General features: G+C 40.6%; 1 protein-coding gene across 2 annotated transcripts in view; it reads left to right on the forward strand.

Annotated features, from left to right (window-relative positions):
- RPS6KA5 (ribosomal protein S6 kinase A5) overlaps nucleotides 1-20,557 on the forward strand; it is a 168,259-nt gene that overhangs the window by 113,199 nt on the left and 34,503 nt on the right. For both annotated transcript variants that reach the window (XM_067556314.1, XM_067556315.1), the window contains exons 9-12: nucleotides 5,936-6,097; nucleotides 8,145-8,270; nucleotides 9,138-9,271; nucleotides 13,845-13,938. In XM_067556314.1, the coding sequence (XP_067412415.1) occupies nucleotides 5,936-6,097; nucleotides 8,145-8,270; nucleotides 9,138-9,271; nucleotides 13,845-13,938 (516 nt within the window). The remainder of the gene's footprint in view (nucleotides 1-5,935; nucleotides 6,098-8,144; nucleotides 8,271-9,137; nucleotides 9,272-13,844; nucleotides 13,939-20,557) is intronic.

The following is a 20,557-nucleotide window of genomic DNA, read 5'->3' on the forward strand; positions in this document are numbered from 1 at the left end:
TGTAATCTTGTATTGAGGATTAAATGTCATTGTTTTACTACTAACGCCCTGAATGTGTTATAGGAACATAGTAAATTATGTGTGGTTTCATGCTATAGTGTTCCTTATCTGTGTATTTTATTATCTTTATTATTTATTTATTGTGAGCAAATCTTGCTCGGAATATAGGTGCGTGCACAAAGTTGATTTCTTTTTTTCTATTTCACAGCTTCTCTCCTCATTCATTAGTAATGAGCTAATGCCCCCCACCTGTGGAATTTGGAGGTGGTCCAGTGTTGTTGCTTGAGACTCCCTTCACCCTTCAGCTCATCAGGCCACCGGATTTTCTGCCTCCAGCAGTAGAACAAATTGGTGGTTCAGCTTTTCACTTAAAACCTTTTGTTTTATTCATTTTCATGCAGTTGCAGTTTATATGCCCCCACTCAGGCATAGTAGAGCTGTCCTGCAAGCCCCTGGCTTAAATCTAAGCAGTGTTCCCTAAGTGAGACAGCGTTTACAGGCTTTACAGAGAGTGAATTATGCCCTGTCTGTTCCCAGCCAGCTGGGGCTCAGAGTCAGACCAGCATGTCTGGTCCCCACCCTGCCTTAAGGAGCCAGGATTCCAATGCAGAAAAACTGAATCTGGAATTCCTGAGCTTTTTGGGGAGAGAGTCTAAGAATGAGAAGGAAGCTGTCCAGCCAGCTTGGTCCTGCAACAGGACATCCACCTGGACTGGAGGGGAAAACCCCCCTGGAAGGATCCATAGTCATCCTCCCACTCACCCCTCACCACCACCACAAGATACTGAAGCGGGTCTCTAGCTCCCCAAGGAAAGAAGCAGGGCTTCTATACAGCTCCCATTCCTTTCACTATGAATCAGGAGATTCTCATGATACTCAGGAGGGCGAATCTTGCAAACCCCAGAGACTCTGGATCCCAAAAAGGCAAAAGCAAGTATCTCCTTCAAAAGGCAGTGATTGCTCTTGTTAAGGAACAAATGCAGTGAAAATCAAGGCTTAAATCTATCTTGTGCCTTCTCCACCACGGGAGTGTTTGCTGTGGCTTTTCTACACAAGGGCTCTCATAGTGCTCTGTATCATGTTCATGGCCCTTCCCCATCCCTGCAGCATGTGTGGGCTTTCAGAAAAGCTTGTTCCTTTTGTGCAGCTCTGCCTCAAGATGCAGCCTAATGGGTGTGGTAATCCTCATTCTGCCAGGGAAAGGAGCTCATATTTCAGGCAATAGCAGAATGGGAATTGTGCCTTTTAATCATCAGCCATAAATCCTTGCTCTGCTAGGGAAAGGAGCTCAGAGTCTGAAAAGTGGAAAAGGGTCTCGACCTCTCTCCCTCCTGCTGCTTTACAGACAAGCTCCACATTAAACCTTAGGAGTACTTCAGGCATTCTATGACCAGAACAGAGGCACATGAGGATTCCACTCCCCATGAAACTGCACTGCCATGGCATTACAGAGGGGTAAGTGAGAAATCCCTTCCCATGTTCAAAATGATCCTGATTTACTGAGCAAATCCCTGAGTGGTGGTAGGTCGCTCCTACAGTATTTATTTGGGTGCAGGTTCTTGGGGAGAATCTAGTGAGCCACTTCTACAGTTGAGCTATGTGTGCACCAGTATCCCTCCTCAGTTGTGTGGGCCCCATGCCAGTTTAAATAGTGTCCTACCTTCCCCCTCCCCGTAAAAAGCCAAAGAAAGAAATTCCATACATGCAGTACAAAAAAACCTCAAACAAAAACACATACAGGACTTTTTCAGGACAAGAAGTCAGTCAGTGGTTTGCAAGGAACTCATTAATATTAGTGAACTATCTTTCCTTTTAAGCATTATTAGATATCTGATTTTCTATTGATGCCTCCTTTGAGGGCATCATAAGAATAAAGAGAGAATATCTGATTAAACCAAATGTTAAAACAAAATTTTTTGTATAAAATCAAAGAAATATGGGGAGCCTAAGGTTGGTGCAGCAGAAGCTCCACCAGTGAAAGACAGTCACAACTTCAGAAGGGGACTTCCTTCCATAGACCATAAGAGTGATGAAACATTTACAGCAATTTCTAAGCATCATTATAGCCATTCATATCAAAGTCTTTCATATATTTAGTAAGTAAAGTCTGTTTCTTGAAAAACAAATGGCTCATTGTCTAGGAGTGTGAACCATGCTTGGAGCGATATATTTCAGATTCTGTCTTGGCCAAACCATTGATGTGATTTGTGAGAAAAAATGAATTCTGACTCGTTGGCTACAAGAAAGCCATATTATGCCCATGAACGGCCATCGATTATTCTAAATAGATATCTTATACACCCAAACTTAAGGTAGAGAGCTATTGGGGGAGGAACATTAGAGATATTCGTAACAGATTGCAGAGAGTCCTCAACCCTCCCTGTCAAAGTTAGCATAGCAATCCACTGGTTGCTACCAACACCAAGGGTATCCAAGAAGGAACTGTTCCTGGCAGAGGGAAAAATCTGGAGCAGAAGCTTCAAAGGGAACCCAGATAAACTTTTCTCCAAACCAACAAAATGTTCAGCATGACAGATAAAAAGAACATTAGTGTGTGAGAGCTCACAATTCCTGTGCATGACTCTTCCTTCTGATCCTCTCTCTGTAAGGCTCTTCTTAACTGACTGGTGGTAGTCACAGCAAGGCACAAGTCTCACACTATGCATCTATACTCATACATATACAGCATGCCAATCATTACTCTGTCCAGAGAAACAGCCTCCTTCATAAATTAAGAGTTGCTGGAAAGGATTCATAGCTACCTGTTCTTCAAAATCATGAAAAGCTTTTGATTCCAATGCAGAAAATTGCTCACCGAGGGTAGGTCTTTGTTGCAGTTAGACACCTGTGGCTTGCCTGTGCCAGCTGACTCAGGCTAAGGGGCTGTTCAGTTGCAGTGTAGACATTTGGGTTTGGGCTGCAGCCTGGGCTCTAGGACCCTCCCACCTTGCAAGATCCTAGAACCCAGGCTTCAGCCTGAACCTGAACCTCTACATTGCAATTAAACAGCACCTTAGCTTCAAGCCCTGTAACCCCCGAGTTGGCTATCACGTACCAGCTGCAGGTTTTTAATTGCAGTGTAGACATACTGCCAGAGGTCAAAACAGACATGGCTCTTGCTGTAATTTTAACAAAATGGTAAAGGTTTGCAAAGATCCAAAACTTTATTGTATCAATCATTTCTTGAGAGTTCATCAGTAGCCAATTATTTTCAAGGATCCTAGCCCTTGCTAGTGTCATGCATCAGCTTCATCCTCTGAGTGGGTTTCTCAAAATGCACCTGCTGATATTCCTTCTGAGTACATAGAACCATGTACTTGATGTAGTGCAAAATTGGGTATTGTTTTTCAGATCCAAATAATCCTTTGTGGACAGGTAAGTACAAACAACATGCTGAGAGCGAACCCTATTTTCATTCTAGACCCTTGCATACTCACTATGGAACCAAGCCTACTTGAAAGACAAATTTCCAAAAATCTCATAATACACATCCTTTTAATTTGTTACAACACCTGTATCAACGTGTCTCTTAAAAAGACAACAGACATGGCCATATAGAATAGGACCAGTGGTCCATTGAGCCCAGTATCCAGTGACCGATATCAGCTGAATCAGTTGAAGATGCAAGATACCACATAGTGGGCAATTATGATACTCATGCAGAAAGCATCCAACCTCATTGGAAGTTGGCTCATGATTGAAGCATGAATGTAATATACCTTCAAAAATCAGGAAGTAACCAGAGATCAAAGCTTCTCTGAGGCAATGGAAATAATGTCCTGAGCCAAGGAGAATCTGCTACTTTTGAAGACAGTTCACATATAAGATACAGAAAAGAGGAAAAGGGAGAGTTGTGGTGATCCTCCTAGTGCTCCACTGGCCCAGAATGCGTTTTGAACTTTCCAGATAGCCCAAGACCTCACTTATTTCCTGCAGAAAACACGAGACCTTTTGAAGCAGGGATTCCTTCGTTCATACAGGTCACACCTGCAGTTAACAGCATGAGCACTGGAAGAGAAGTGTGGTTCAGCATGGATTCTGAATTAACTTCTGATAGTTTGGTTATACATACAGAACTCAATTAGGATGTTTCATTCATTAATCTGATCAAATTTACATTTCTGATAGGAGGGGAAACAGAAGGCTCTTTGGGGCAGGGACTGCCTCTTCATTTGTGCAGTGCCGAGCGCAATGTGGCCCTGATCTCTAGATGCTATTGTAATGTAAATATTATAATAATCACAAAGTTCTGGTGATGTCAGTTACAGTAGTGTTTCTTCAGGAGGTTTGGTTGGATTCCAACAATAAAGCACCTTAGACATTTGGTTACCAGACATAGTGACATTTTGTAGAGAGGCACATCAGATTCTCCATTTGAATATCAGGTGTCCAGTTTAACCCCAGTGGCAAATTAGACAAGTCTGGGGCTGGTCTTTCTTGTTGACATTACTTCTAAAATGCAAGTTTTGAAAATAGTTCCTATATAAGAACCACACTACTTTTGTCATTAGGAAAAGGTTATTTTTATAGCTTCAGATACCTTTCCATTCAAAGTAAGTTCATCTTTCCACATTTCCACAAAATGATGGGAGAAGTAGTTCTCCCATCATTTTGTTCTAACCCTTGGAAGGCTGTTGGATAAATGGGCATTCCTACAGCTCTAAAGATACATCTCAAGCATATAGAGTACATATGGCAATTGTATACTGTCCATTTCATTCTGTCAAAAATGCCAAGGCCTTAAGACCTCAAGGTTGCTGTAAACAAGATGTAAAATTCATGCACTATTGGCATACTAGGCATCTAGGAAACTATTCATAGAAGCCTTCTTCGAGGAAGATTTGCAAAAGAAATTTTAATTCCTCTTCAGAAGTGTCTTTTGATAGGAAGGTGCCTACTGAGTTGGTTCCCACATAACTCCTTAGCTTATAAAGTTCTTGCTTCATCTGGAGGAATGTCCATTCCTGCCTGTTAATATACTATAATAATTAAATTATGCTTGTTCTTTCCTGTTCCCCCCACCCTCCACTGCTGGAATTCACTGCTCAGTACTTTCTATAAGTAATGGATGAGGAGAAAAGCTGTGCAATAGAATGAAAAATGTCTGTCTTGATCATTTTCTTTTTTAGCAGCTTCTCTCTGAATTCAACCCATCCTGGTAGTCTGGTAAATAGCCAGAGTTTAAATTGAAATTTTCTCTAAAGGGAGACTTAGACATATATTGTCTTAAGGTTAATTTAATACATTATATCATGTTGTATTAGTGCTAATAATAGGTTGCTGGACTGTTTCTGCAGCTATGGAAGAAGTGTTCTGTTGGCCTGAGCTGAAGGGTGGAGCTTAATTCTGGACTTTCTAACAACAACATTGGACCTCTTCCGAATTCCACAGGGGGGGGGGGGGGGGGCTATTAGCCCATTAGTAATGAATTCAGAGAGAAACTGCTAACAGAAAGAAAATAATCAGGTAAGAAATTTCTCTTTGAATGTGTCACAACTGAGTGAAATCTGAACCATTTTCACTGAAAGACTCAGGAGCTTTTTCTCATTGTGCATTATTTCCTTACCATTCTTTGCATTAGGCAGTAGATTTGTTCAAAACAATGGTGGGGGAATTGTTTTTATAACTGATGAAAGATTACTTTCTTCTTCAAACATTGTTTGTATCCCTGCTCTAAGTGAAATATTCATCCTCAGCACACAATCAGAAATTTTTTTTCAGAGCAGTGTCCATGTGGCTATGCACAAACGCTGCCTAGCTCTTCATACCTCCAACCTGAGGAGTATATAAGGGACATAGCCTCAACAGTTCTTTCTGACTTCTATAAGCAGCAAGCAGGAGCTATTTCAATTTGGAAATAATAATCTGTCTCCTTTTAATATGTCTTGTTAAATTTACATTTTGATTCAAAGATCATTTGTCATTTCTGGTTTAGAAAATAAACTGGGACGATTTAGCTGCCAAAAAAATACCAGCTCCGTTTAAACCAGTAATCCGGGATGAGTTGGATGTTAGTAACTTTGCAGAGGAGTTTACAGAAATGGATCCCACATACTCCCCTGCAGCCACGCCACAGACTTCAGATAGAATATTTCAGGTAACTGTAAAGTATTACTACTATTTTAAAATATACATGTTTCCCACACATATGGCCAGATTTTGCCCTTGCTAAGTGTGTTTGTGGTCGCCATTGAAGTCATTGGGAGCTGAATACAGAATCAATGGGGAAAATTGGATCATTAATGTAGTTCAACAGATAAAAAGTGCTACATAGCATACTTTATATAATCTGTCTTGATAGAAATCTGTGAATTATTAGTACAGTTAATAGTATAATAAACAGCCAGTGTTACACTCTTGTACACTTATTATTATATATGTTTCTCAGTTAACCACTGTTACATATGAAGAATTGGATTTGATAAGTATCATTTTGAGTCCAATCCTACTTCTAGGAAGTTAGTGTCAAATTTCTTGTTGATTTGAGTGGAACAGGATCAGGTCTATTACATAAAAAAAATATATTTGCTACCAGATTCTTTTAACCATAGATGCAAATTAATTTGATTCTTTGATAACTGAATTCTGTTGTTGGTCTGATTATTCATATACACAAATTAATCTTAATGATAATTAATTGCTTCTGCTTTACCTGTGGATCTCATTTTTCCTTTAGGAGGGGGAAATGAAGGAGAAGGGGAGGGTCAGCCATCTCCATTACATTGTACCCCTACCTTAAGCCTCATGGAAAGCCCTCTGTGGATGCAGTGATCCATATTTATGGGGAGAAGTTGGAGGCAAAATCTTGCAGATTTTTGTCCCCCTGACCCTGGGCCCATAGATGTTTCCACCGTAGACAGCAATCCACCAATACGCTGTCCTCATGTGTTAAAAATACATTCAGAAATTTTTCTTATTGTGCTTCATGCAGTTGGAATTCTTCCTGTATGTAATGATTTGGGTTCCTATAACATTTCAGGATAGATTAATTTTCAAAAGCACCTAAATGGTGTTTTTAAAAAAATCAATGAGATTTAGGTGCATTTGAAAATTTTATCAGATACCTTGCAATTCTTTTTTGTCACATAATTCATTTATATCTTTGAATTTACTTTAAATTTTGTTCTCTAAAATATGTGTCTATTATGAACATAAATGAATGCCATTTTCAACATATATAGTCCATTGAAAAATTGAAAAAATTGGATGTTATAACTGAATGATTCATGTGGTGTTAAGTAACTTTCAATTTTTGTAGGCTTTTAATATCTGTTTTCTAAAATGCTAGTCTCACTTATTTTCCAAATACACAAAATAAAATGACGTAAGAAAAAAATTTAAAAAGCACTTTAAATATAGACTGTGGGGAAATTAGACTTTTAAACATCATACATAGTATTACACCATTAGTCTTGGATATATTAGTATCTACAGAGAATTAACCTTCCCTGTTTATGAAGTGTCATACTGTTTTGTTTTTAACTGATTTTATTTCCTTATTCAGTAGGGAAGTCAAACTTCTTTGGGTATATTTCCATCAAAAATACATCAGTATTCTAATATTTCCATGTGCTACAAAATCACATTCAAGATAAATATTTACCTTAAATTTTAAATATTTATTCAAATTCCTTATAGATATACTGAACATATTAGTAGAAGATAACACCACTAACAATACAACAGGCTATTTTTGCTTTGCCATTTAAAATGATTTTTAGACATATGCCCCGTCATACTGTAACCTTGTTTAATACATTAACTATAGGTGTATTGCGAAGCTAGCCAGTTTGAAGTATGAACCTTAGTCACTATTGCAAAAGAACTGAAGCTGAGTCAGATATTTTTAGCATTTTTTAATTTGATTTTTAAATTGATTTAAATTTTAAATTGACTTATTTTTAAATTGATTTTTTTTGTAAGACAATAAGATTGTATAACTTCTTTCAGGAAGGCACTTTTCTACAGATGTAAAATGAAGTTGCATCTTTACTTTGAATATCATGACATTTACCCATCTTTCAGTTGTTTATTTTTTCTGTCTGCATTATGAGTATTCTGGTCTGTGAAATTATGACTGAAACATGATATGTTTTATAGAGAATCTCAATGCTTTACATTTATCTTCTGCTTTTGTTCTGCAGGGATATTCTTTTGTTGCTCCTTCTATCTTGTTTAAACGCAACGCAGCCATAGTAGATCCTGTTCAGTTTCGCATGGGAGTTGAAAGACCTGGAGTTACAACTATTGCCAGAAGTGCTATGATGAAGGTAAGGATGATATCTAAATAAACATGACCCTTTATAATATGAAGATGCTCATGATTTAAGAGGTAATAATCTTATGCTAGACCAACTAAATTCTGAGCCCAGAGACTGAATTACTAATTAGTTGTTGAGAAGTAACTGTACAGTCATTATGCAGTTACCTGCTCTTTGTCTGCTTATGGATCTTCAGCCGATTAGAGCATACAGTTTACATACCATCCATCCATTACATACCATCCAGTTAAGAAATAACTTGAGTCCAGCCTTGAAAAACTGTTGTTAAAAATCATAACAGACACACCAACTTATCAGTAGAAGAGCAATGAAAATATAAAAAATATTTTTACTCTACTGTCAAAAAAGTACTCACCCTAGGTAAGGAGAACTTTTCAAACCTGCTGTGGTTATTAACTCAGATCCCTTTCTGTGACACATCTGCCTATATTGGCATAGATAGATATATATCTAGAAATAGATTCTGTATGACAATCATCATTGTGGTACCTCCAAATAAGCACACAGTTTCATGGATCAATATCGGTAAATCATCCCTGGCAGTGTTTGTCTGAATATTTTTGTAGTTGAAGCTATTCTGATAGTAAATTTAATTTCAGATTATTTTTGTTTAACGTATCTTAAATATGTGTATATTCTCTGCAGCATTAGAGATGTTTATGTATGTAATTACATGTGATTATTATCAGACAGTCTCAATTTATATTACGTTGTTTACCAAAATGAGTTCTCTTTTAAAACTATACTTTTGGAACTTTAAATATAGATGAATAATTATCTCCAAAATTTATTATTTGTCTTTGACTGTATACTAATAGTATTCCACAGAACTAAATACAGTCAGTTTCGTGACAGGACTCTCCATTTTATCATCACTATGAACTGGATCTGAAAGAGAAACCACTGGGAGAAGGAAGCTTTTCCATCTGTCGAAAGTGTTTACACAAGAAAACTAGCCAAGAATATGCAGTAAAAATAATTAGCAAAAGGTATAAATCTTTACTAAAACAATCTTTTTGCTTAGTATCACCAATGAACTAGAATAGGATTCTCTGAATTTTGCATGTGGGGAAAAGTGGTTTAAAATATCAGTTTTCTTTTCGGAATTCAGAAGGCAACATACAGTAACATGAACTTTTTTAATTGCAAAATTTTGGAGTTTGAGGCTAATTGTGCCTCTTGTAAGATGGTATAAAGAGCAAAGAAACTCCCATAATACTTTTCCTGTGCAGATTTGTTCCCAGTTGTTCTGTATCCCCCTTATCCTCCACTCCCAGTAGAATAGTTTGTTGGGTCCTCTCACAAAGTCTGTGGATCCACTTGGGATCTTTAGGAGGCCACGGCCATCTTCATGATGGCCCATGGTAGCTTGCCCTGCCCCCCAGCCAGGTAGCATAAAGCCAGTGGCTGTCCTAGGGATCTCCAGCATGGATTTAGGGACAAACACAAAATTAATATACTCTCAGGCTGTATTAACTTTCTGTGAAAAGCTCAGCTAGACCAGCGAAGAATGATGTGTATCCCTTTCCTGACTCACTGTGCGGCCCAGAACAAGGGAAACACTACTGTTGCAGCAGCTGACCTACTTTCTGCATGAGGCTAATGTGATCCTCTGGTTCCAGAATGCCTGTGGCAGATGAACTAGAATGAATGGAATTCTAGATTTATTTTTTTTCATTGTGTTGTTACTTACCTTTCCTCAGTGTTCACTGAAACAATTGTGCTTATCAGTTTGTAGACTGATGGAAAGGAAAGAAAGGGATGGGGAATTGTGAATATTTAGTTACCAAACACATAGATGATGACCATTTTGGGATCATGGCCTCTTCTCCCAGTCTAAGATATTTGGCTATACCTCTGTTTCTGCAAATATTGGAGGCGGTTCAGAGTTGTCCTTGAGGTTCTGGGATTTGACCACACCTCTAATGCCAGATTCTGTGTCTTGGTTGGTGCAAACTGAGCATCAATACAGTGCTCCTTATCCATTAGTTTACTAGCTTTTAAAGTTGACTGTGGTTGTAGTGAGCAAAATCTTTTCCCCTACTCTTTCCTTTCCCATACAGGACCAAATTTTCAGGGGCTTTGTCCCCAGATAGGACCACATAAACGAGTTTCTTCTTGTTCTTTCTCTTCCTTTCCTCTCCACCCCCCAATTATGCCAGAGCAGGCTGGAGCAAACTGAAGGCAGGAGGTGGTCCACCTGCAAAGATTGCTGGCAGTTTGCAGGTTCTGACTCTGACACTTTTTAAGGAATTCAGAAACTGAAGAGCTTGTTGGAGCTTCTGTTTCTCCCATCACCTCTTGCACATGCACACCCCCTACAACTGCTTCAGTTAACTTAAGATTCCATTGGAGAGAGCTCTGTAAATATGGGTCGGTCCTCTTCAGCTCTTGGGATTCGGCTAACTGGACTCTCCTCACAGGCTCAGGATTCTTCAAGGGTAAGTCCAAAACTTCTGAACACCCTAGTCCAATCTCCTATAAAGGGACAAGTTCCAGGTCCTATGCTAGGTCCACATGTGGATAATTGAGTCACATGATAAAGAATTTGCCATCTTTTCAGAATCCTCTTTCTAAGATGAAGATCTGAGCTTCCTTAGGGATGTTCCCCTTTGCTTCTTCCAGTTACATTTTAGATGATGTGTACCATCATCCTTCCTCCCACCCACCTCCCAAAAAAGACCAGTTCCCTAACATGGGCAACTGCCCTTTTTCCTCAAAGGGAAAGCACAAGAGAAAAGTAAAGAAGTGCTTAAAATTCTCATCTTCTGGACACACTAGCTCCTCTTCCTAAAAAGGGGAAATCTTGCCTTTGGTTCACAATAAACTGTAAAACCAGGGAAACAGGGAAGTTCTTTCCCCCAGACATGTATGCAACTAAAGGGAACAAAGTGGTAGCTAAAGGTAAAGGAAGAGCAGGTTAAAGCCAGTGGCAAATATCTCCCAGTCACAACTAAAATAGAATTTGCTATTGTCCTCCAACCTCCTCCGAAGAAATCATTAGGACAGAATGGAAAACTTCTGACAAAGGGAAAAGTCTCATTGGATAAACCCAGTGTCTTGGAACCCAATTTTTTTCTTTTTATGCTTCCTGAGATTGATGTACAAGTGGCATTCCTGGCAATGGACATGGTCATTCCTGCTGAGGATGATTTTTTCCCAAACAAACCCACTCACAAGAACATAGAAACCATCGTTAGAAGATGGCACTTATAGCTTCTCTGATAATCATGTGCTTTGTTAGAGCTAAAATCAGACAGTTATATGCTTGTTAGTGTGAAGACATAAAAAGCCTTGCGCCTCAGAATCATGATAAATTCAATTCACCACTAAAGAAAGTATCTCTAGCTACTGCATTCATGATGGACAGATCCATACACTCCATAAAGCAGACAGTAAACTCCGTGGTCAGCTGCCAACTCTGGCTTAAACCATACAGTAGATAAGAAAATAGTCTGTGCTGCAAAATTCTCAAGAAGAATTTTTGTTTAGGAAGAAGATTGGTAAGGTGGTAGTTGCGCACACACCAGCAAAGGCAGTGGTTTTCAGCCTTTCCAAACTATTATATATCTTTGAGGAGTTTGGTTTGTCTTGCATACCCCTAGTTTCACCTCACTTAAAAACTACTTGCTTACAAAATCAGAAAAATACAAAAGTGTCACAGCATACTACTACTGAAAAATTGCTTACTTTCTTATTTTCACCATATAATTATAAAATAAATTGATTTGAATATATTGTACTTGCATTTCAGTGCAATACTTGAACCTGTTTTTCATTTGTGAGCCTTGTCTGAAGCCTGAGCCCCGCTGCGCAGGGCAGAAGCATGTAACTTAGTTTCGTGGGGCCCCCTGTGGGCCCCTAGGCAGTTGCCTGGCTTGCCATCCCCCAGTGCCAGCCCTGCACTTGCAACCCCCAGGTTGAGAAACACTGATCTAGATGAGTTGAATACCCTTGGAAGACCTCTGAGTATCCCTCAGGGGTACATATACCCCTAGTTGAGAACCACTGAGCCAAGGCATTTACTCTCCACTCTAGTTAAGTCTGAGAAGGACTACAATTGTTGATACAAAAAAGGAAGCTCCTTTTGCTCCTACCCATAGCAAATGCATCAGAGAAATTAGTCCAGTTCCTTGTTGGAATCTGGGCCTGAAACACTAGAGGAAAGCCCAGATCAGGAAAGTAGTTCAATCCCTGCTTCGAACCCAAATAGCCAATATGTCAGCAACTGGGCCCACCTCCATCCAGCTGTTCTTTACGTGTATTATAAAACCATGTGTGATGCACAGTTGGGGTTACCTAGGTTACTTTTTGCAAGCTTCCCGATCCTTTATCCCACTGTTGTGAGTCTGAGATAGGTGCCAGAATCTTCCTGTTGTTGGTAAGGTTCAACAAAATCCAAGCATTGATTTTTGAGGTGTCATGGAGCTGTATGTCATTTGATCCACCTTTACTGCAACTCCTAAGTATTCTGGTCTCATGCTAGAGATTCCTCTAATGACAAGTGTATATAAGAGAATGTCAGGGATTCTTCTTAAGGACTTGGAATCACTTTCATCTGCAAATGAAAAGTAAAGTGAAAAGACCATCCAAAGTGGTTACAGGAATTCCATAGGATAATAGGATCCTGCCTCCACAATTCATGCCTCAAAATCCTGGCCACAAATGACACCATTTCATTTTGAGGAGCATGGCTTTGGATCTGCAATATGTGAGGAACATGTTCAAGGTAAAAAAGGATCCATCTGGTCATCCATCAATATCTTTAGAAATCAATACAGGCCTAAACTTCCCTCTACAGAAGCAAACTTTGGCGGGAATGTTCTTCAAGCAGTTGTTGCAAGATAAATTCACATTAATTTTTAGGGAAGAAGGAATATTGTCCTGTTTTCTCTCCATCCTTATAAATTCTTTTCATACTGCTAGCTACGTCCCACATGTCTTGAATTCAGAGAGATGTCAGGTCCAGAATGGAAAAATGTGTTACTTCATGATTTTCTTTCTGAAATGATTCACTTCACCTGTGATATTTGTAATAGTTTCTTCAGAGTCCATGTGTATAATTGTTGAATATGGTGAAATTTAAAGTGATATTGTTTTATCCTATGTGGATTTAATGTTTCCGTACAGCTTTGGAACTACTTCTCTGGCATGATGGCAGAACAAGTAATGCCAATGTTTCAAGTCTAATGGACAATCTGGATTTCATATGATGTTTATAAAAACAGAGGTGTTGTCAAATGTCCTGCACTAGGGGAAAGGGCAGTCCCAGAGAGAAAATAATCATCTAACAAAGTTTTTATTCATAATATGCCAAGACATGACTGCATCATAAATTTGTTTTATTTATTTATTTATTTACCCTAAGCTGTGGGGTTCATTTGTTTGGTAGGTTCAGTTTGCTTGTTTGAAGGTACTGACTTCCAATTGTGTATATCAAAGGAGCAACTGTTCTAATATTCCAAAATCTGAATTAGAAAGGGTTTAAAAATACATGTAACAATTTTTACTTTGATATTTGCTCAGTTAAATTTGGTACAAGCTGACTGCTCAATTTTCCAGAATGGAAGCCAACACCCAGAGGGAAATAACAGCTTTGAAACTCTGTGAAGGACATCCCAATGTAGTGAAGTTACATGAAGTTTATCATGATCAGGTATTTTGAAGAAACTATAATAAACATTTTTCAAACACATTTTGTTGTGCTGCATAGCATTAACTCTTGGGATAAAGGTTACTGTTACTCTGTATGGGCAGCTTTTTCCAACTAATTCAGTGTCTTGTCTTCTAGAAAAATGTAGCAAAAGCATTAAAGCCAAATGAGATTCCATTTTTATTTATATACAACAAAAAAGTATTTGGAAGAACTAGGGTATACCTACCTTTCTTTCTTAAGGGGTGTTGTGAAGTTTAAATGATATTTGCAACATGCTTGGAAATCCTTGAATAAAAGGTGCTACTTAAGTACCAAAGATTTTCATAATTTTGTTTGTGATAAAATGAGGCAACCAAAATAATTTCATGAACAAATTTAAAAGCAGCTCCTTTAAAAAAAAATACTAGGATGTGCTTGAGTTTTATTTAGCGGTAGAGATCTCAGTTATCCACTGTACCTGAGCATAGCTCAGATGTAGTGGACAGTGGTGACCTCAGGGAGCTGGCTGTGGCTCCCTGAACCTTTTGGAAACCAGAGCAGCTGGGGGCCTACTCTAATTTCCTCTGCTGCTGTAAGATCCCCAGCAGAGGATTAAGTGTAGTGAAGCTGAGCTCCACACCACTCCTGACATGCCTCCAGCCCACTCCCAAAATGTCCCCTATGCACCTTAAACAAGAGTCTGAGGAAGCATCTGGCATATGCAGCACAAAATAAGATTAGCGAACTGAAGATTCTTCATCGAGTAGTGTCCCTGTGGGTACTCCATTCTAGGTCTTGGCACGTCCTCATGTCCTTGATTGGCAGTACTCGTCCGGGTCGCACATGCACCATCTTTGTCTCGCGGCGCCGTTGGCGCCCTTTTCAGCGCACACGATTCTCCACCATCTGCGGTCTGAGATGCCTCCAGCAGGCCCTTAGAGCTCACTAGAGAACCTCTAATTTTTACTTTCCTTAGAAATTTTAGTCAGTTTTCTTCCAGTTCTAGTTATCCCAGTTTGTTTAAAAAAAAAAAAAAAAACTATTTTTTTTTTCTTCTCTACTTACCTGTCTCTTTAGGCTAAGTTAGTTCTTACCCTTCCTCGGGATGGTGCAATATACCAGGCTCACCTGCCTTCAAGCAGTGCATCTCCTGCAGAGATGCAATGCCAGTGTCTGATGGGCACGCAAAATGCATTAGATGTCTTGGCAAGGGACACATTTCTCAGAAATGTCCCCATTGTAAAAATCTGAAAGCCAGAGTCAGGCGCAATAGAGACCTGCGCCTGAAACTTATCCTTATGGAAAGATCTCTTAGACCTGCTTCGGACCCTGGATAAAGTAAACACTTGTCACAGGAAAGCTCCAGCAGGAAAAGATATTCAACCCCACTGGAGACGGACCATGGAAAAAGAAGGAAGTCCTCACCCGCTAAGGCGAAGATAACCAGTACCAAAGAGGCTGTAGGTTCCTCAGGTATAACAGCTACTGAGATACCAAAGGACCCTCATGTTTCCGATATGGAGCCAAGAGCCAAATCTCGCCATTCCCACTCTCACACAGCACTGTCAAAATCAATGGTCCATAAAATGGTGAAAACGCCACAATTTCGGTGCTGACAGAAACATTGATACCAGCAAATATTACGGCACCTATATCCACTGGCAATGGTGCATCGGCACCGATGATAACTTCAGCACTGTCGGTGCCTATAACATCTGCGGCACTGATGGCACCGTCAACTATTCTTGGCAGAGACCTGATCTCGGCAACGGCACTGATGACTGCGCTGACAACCCTGGCACTGAGAAAATGCTCAGAGAAGCATCAGCACCATGATTCAGAGGAGGAATTTTTAACATCCTCCCCTATATCACCATCATACTTCCTCAGTGCACTTCAACAAGGATGAACCTATTTCCCCTATATCATTCTCCAGTGATGAGAACTATGAAAGGGAAGAAGTGACATTCTCCCCACAACATATACCTCACCTAAGGGGAGAGCAGTCAAACGCGAACCACCCCACAGACCTCCAACACACCCGTGGATGGCATCCCTATGGTTTGGACCACGAGTCCTCTATCATATTCAGTGGCTTGGTTGGGACACCTGGTCTACTTACTCCACCTACAGTAGACAATCTACTTCCCATAGGCACAGAAACAGATCTCCATCAAGATCCATTCCTATGGGTGTTGAACCTCAACCTTTGGAGGAGAGTGCACAGCAGGAAACTACAACACTTGCAAACAACTCATCCACTTCTCCAGACGAGACTCTACCACCTATGGCTGCTGACGACTTCAAGCAATTTCAGGACCTCTTTAAGAGAGTAGTGGACAACCTAGACATCCCACTTCAAGAGGTCGCAGAGTCACAGCACAAATTGCTCAAAATTCCTCTGATTGCTTTCCCCATGGATGATGCCCTCATGGAACTGGCCAATAACATCTGGCAAACCCCAGCCACCCTTCTCCCAACTTGCAAAAGGGCTGACAAGAAATACTATGTACTCACCAAAGGCACGGAATTTCTTTTTACCCACCCAGCGCCTAACTCCCTGGTAGTGGAGGCAGCCAACCAGAGAGCTAAGCAACACCACTGTAAGTCCATCCGACAAGACAAAGATGACAAGCGAATGGACTTACTGGGTAGAAAAGTGTACACATCTGCAACTCAACAATTAAGAATGGCAAATTATGCGGCACTGTTATCTAATTATGATCACAACAACTATACAAAAAAAGCAGAATTTATTAAATATATCCTGGAGAATAAAAAAGAGCAATTTCAATCATTCATAATTGAGGGTCAATTAGTCGCGAGGACAGCGTTACAGGCCTCCCTCAACATTGCTGATGCCACAGACAGAATAGTTGCAACCACGGTAGTCATGCACAGATCATCATGGCTTCATTCTAAGGTAGTACCTAAGCAGCTTCAAGCCACCCTCGGAATATACACACCTGCGACAAGGAGAGAGCCATTTAGGTACCAATCTTATAATCCAGGTACCAGCATCAGTCACAGTATAGACGATATGATCCATCTCGAAATAGGCAAAGACCTCAGCAACACAGACAATAAAACCAGCAGCCTTCAACATCTCAGACTGCCCCATCAGAACCTCAATTTTGAGATTTTGGTCGAGGGTCTGCCTGACCTCCCCCATTTTCCAGAGCCAGAAATGCTAACAAATACCATCCTTTTCAACCATTGACTATTCTCGTTCTATCAAACTTGGGCAAACATCACAACAGACAGATGGGTCTTAGAAATTGTCCACTCAGGATATCTCCACACCTACCACCCAACCACCTCCTCTTCCTCTTCAGGGACCCATCTCATGGGTGCCTGCTACAACAGGAGGTCAAACACCTGCTACAAATACGTGCCATACAACACATCCACCTCAACACAGGCAGAGGGTTTTATTCCCATTATTTCCTGACTCAAAAGAAGAACGGAGGTTGGAGACCAATTTTAGACCTCAGGAAGTTGAACAAGTTCATAAGGGGACAAAAATTCAGGATGGTCACTTTGGCTACTAAAATAGTGGCTTTGGAACAGGGGGACTGATTTGCAGCCCTCAACCTCCGAGATGTATATTTTCATGTTTATGTTCATCCAGCACATTGAAGATTCCTCAGGTTCACACTAGGAGGCAACCACTAGCAATATTTGGTGCTACCCTTTGGCCTCTCTATTGCCCCAAAGTATTCTCGAAAGTATTCTGTCGTATCTGCATATTTACGCAGGCAAGGCATAACCATATTCCCAAACTTGGACGATTGCCTTATAAGGGCACGCACCCAACCACAGGCCGTTCAAATGGTTCAAATTACAAGAACACTTTCAGAAACTAGGGCTGATATTAAACGAGAAGTTCACCCTAATACCTGCACAACAGAGTTTATAGGGGCATATCTAGACTCCTGCACAGCCGGGGCATCATTACCAATTCACAGATTAGATGCCATAGTGAACCTGCAATCCACGATAGAAAACAGCCCAACCATAACTGTCCGCACATGTCTCCAAATGCTGGACACATGGTGGCCACTCCTTTTGTAGTGCAACACATGCAACTACATACAAGACCCTACAACTATGGCTTTCAACAGTGTACAGACCACAAAAACACTCAATACACAGAATGCTAACTATGCCAAACAAAGTCAAACAATCACTAAAATGGTGGCCACAATGCGAGAACTTGACATCAGGTGTCCCATTCAGTCAGGAATCACCCTCAATCATGATAACTGCAGATGCATCCCTACTAGGCTGGGGAGAAAATATCCAAGAACACATCATACAGGGCAGATGGTCCACAGAGGAAATAAATCTTCACATAAATTTGCTGGAACTATGCGTGGTCCGCAACACGTGTTTCCACTTCATCCTATTATAAGAAACAAATCCATAAAAATAATGATGGACAATATCGCATGCACGTTCTACCTCAGTCGACAAAGAGGAGCAAGATCCAACTTCCTATATACAGAATCAATAAATCTATGGAGTTGGCGTATACACCACAAAATCAACATATCAGCAACTTACTTACCTGGGGTTCAGAACCACCACCACAGACATCCTCACCAGACACTTGAGCAGCAATCACGAATGGGAGTTACACAACAGAATCCTGAAGAAAATATTCCAACAATGGGGTTACCCCAAAATCGATTTATTTGCCACAGCACAGAACTGGAAATGCTACTACTTCTGCTCAAGAGTGGGGCTCGGGAAAGGATCAATGGGGGGACACGTTCCTCCTCCACTGGAAAGTGGAACTACTCTGTGCATTCCCACCCATCCTACTGATACCCAGACCTTGCACAAAATACGCAAAGACAAAGTGAGAGTAATAATGATAGCTCCAGTGTGGCCCAGACAAACATGGTTCACTTACCTGATGCAAATGTCAGCATTCAAACCAATCTCTCTTCCATTCCTCAAGGATCTCCTATCTCAGGACAGCAGGCATACCCTTCACCCGAGCTGAAGAAATTACATCTGACAGCCTGGCTCCTAATTGGTTCCAACAAGCAGAACTACAATGTTCAGAACCAATAAAATACATATTGCTAAATAGTAAGAAACCCGCCACAAGGAAGACTTACCTACAAAAATGACACAGGTTCACTACATGGTGCCAAAGGAACCAGATCTCTGCCATAGACGCACCAATCCCAGCTATTCTTGACTGTCTTCTCAATTTGAAAGAAGCAGGTCTATCGATTAATTCTCTCAAGATACTCTAGCAGCCATCAGAAACTTCCACAACCATATATACAACAAATCAATCTTTACACACTTAATTGTGAAAAGTTTCATGACAGGTATACTGAACGTATACCCAGACAGTTGGCCCCCCCGCCCTCAATAGCATGGAATCTCAACCTAGTACTAAAAACCATCACTAAACCACCGTTTGAACCACTAGTGACTTGTTCCCTACTGCACATGGCTATGAAGGTGTCATTTCTAGTTGCCATCACGTCGGCACGACGTGTAGGGGAACTCGGAGAACTCATGGCCCACCTGCCATATACGATATTTCACGAAGATAAGGTAACCCTTACACCCCACCTGAAATTTATTCCCAAAGTTACATCACCATTCCAAATAAATCAACCTATTCACTTGCCCACAGTTTACCAAAAACCTCACAACAGTGCAAAGGAAGCGGCCCTCCACATACTGGATGTTAGGCGAGCTATAGCGTTCTATCTAGAAAGAACAAAGACATTTAGGAAATCACCCAAACTGTTTTCATTTGCAGAACACTCCAAAGGGAATGCCGTATCCACACAAAGATTGTCTAAGTGGATTTCAGGATACATTCACTCATGTTACGCACTAACAGGTGTATCACCACCACAAGGGTCAGAACACACTCGACCAGGGCAGTCTCCACATCCACAACTTTTTTGCACAATGTCCCAATTATAGAAATATGCAAAGCAGCCACCTGGGCCTTGGCCCACACATTCACAAAACATTATATTATTGACCAAGTGTCAAGAGCTGATGCAGCAGTTGGACTTTCGTTACTCTTCCTTTCAACCTAATACCTCTGAAGCTCCCTCCTCCAAATGAGGGCACTGCTCGAGAGCCACCTAGAGTGGAGCACCCACAAGGACACTACTCAAAGAAGAAAATATGGTTACTCATCTTGTGCAATAACTGAGGTTCTTCGAGATGTGTGTCCCTGTGAGTGCTCCCACTACCCACCCTCCTCCCTTCTACTTCGGAGTCTACACATATGGTTTCACAGTACAGAAGGAACAGAGGGGGTCGGGTTGCGTGCGCCAAAAAGGGTCTGACAGCGCATGCGTGACCTGGACAAGTGCTCCTGGTAAAAATCTCGGATCAAGGATGCGAGGACACGACAAGACATAGAGTGGAGCACCCACAGGGACACACATCTTCAAGAACCTCAGTTACTGCACAAGGTGAGTAACCGTCTCATCTGGCCCACTATCTTTAAGGATGGAGATTTACATTTTCACTATTTATTCTTTAGGTAGTAAAATATGTTAAGAATGTATTATCAGCAGGGCTGTCAAACGATTAAAAAAACTATCGCAATTAATCGCAAGATTAAAAAAAAATCACATTTAATTGCAGT

This window comes from Emydura macquarii, unplaced genomic scaffold (genome assembly GCF_026122565.2).
Source record: "Emydura macquarii macquarii isolate MOO-44397 ecotype Brisbane River unplaced genomic scaffold, CSIRO-AGI_Emac_v2 contig_1713, whole genome shotgun sequence".
In the NCBI taxonomy this organism is placed as follows: Eukaryota; Metazoa; Chordata; order Testudines; family Chelidae; genus Emydura; species Emydura macquarii.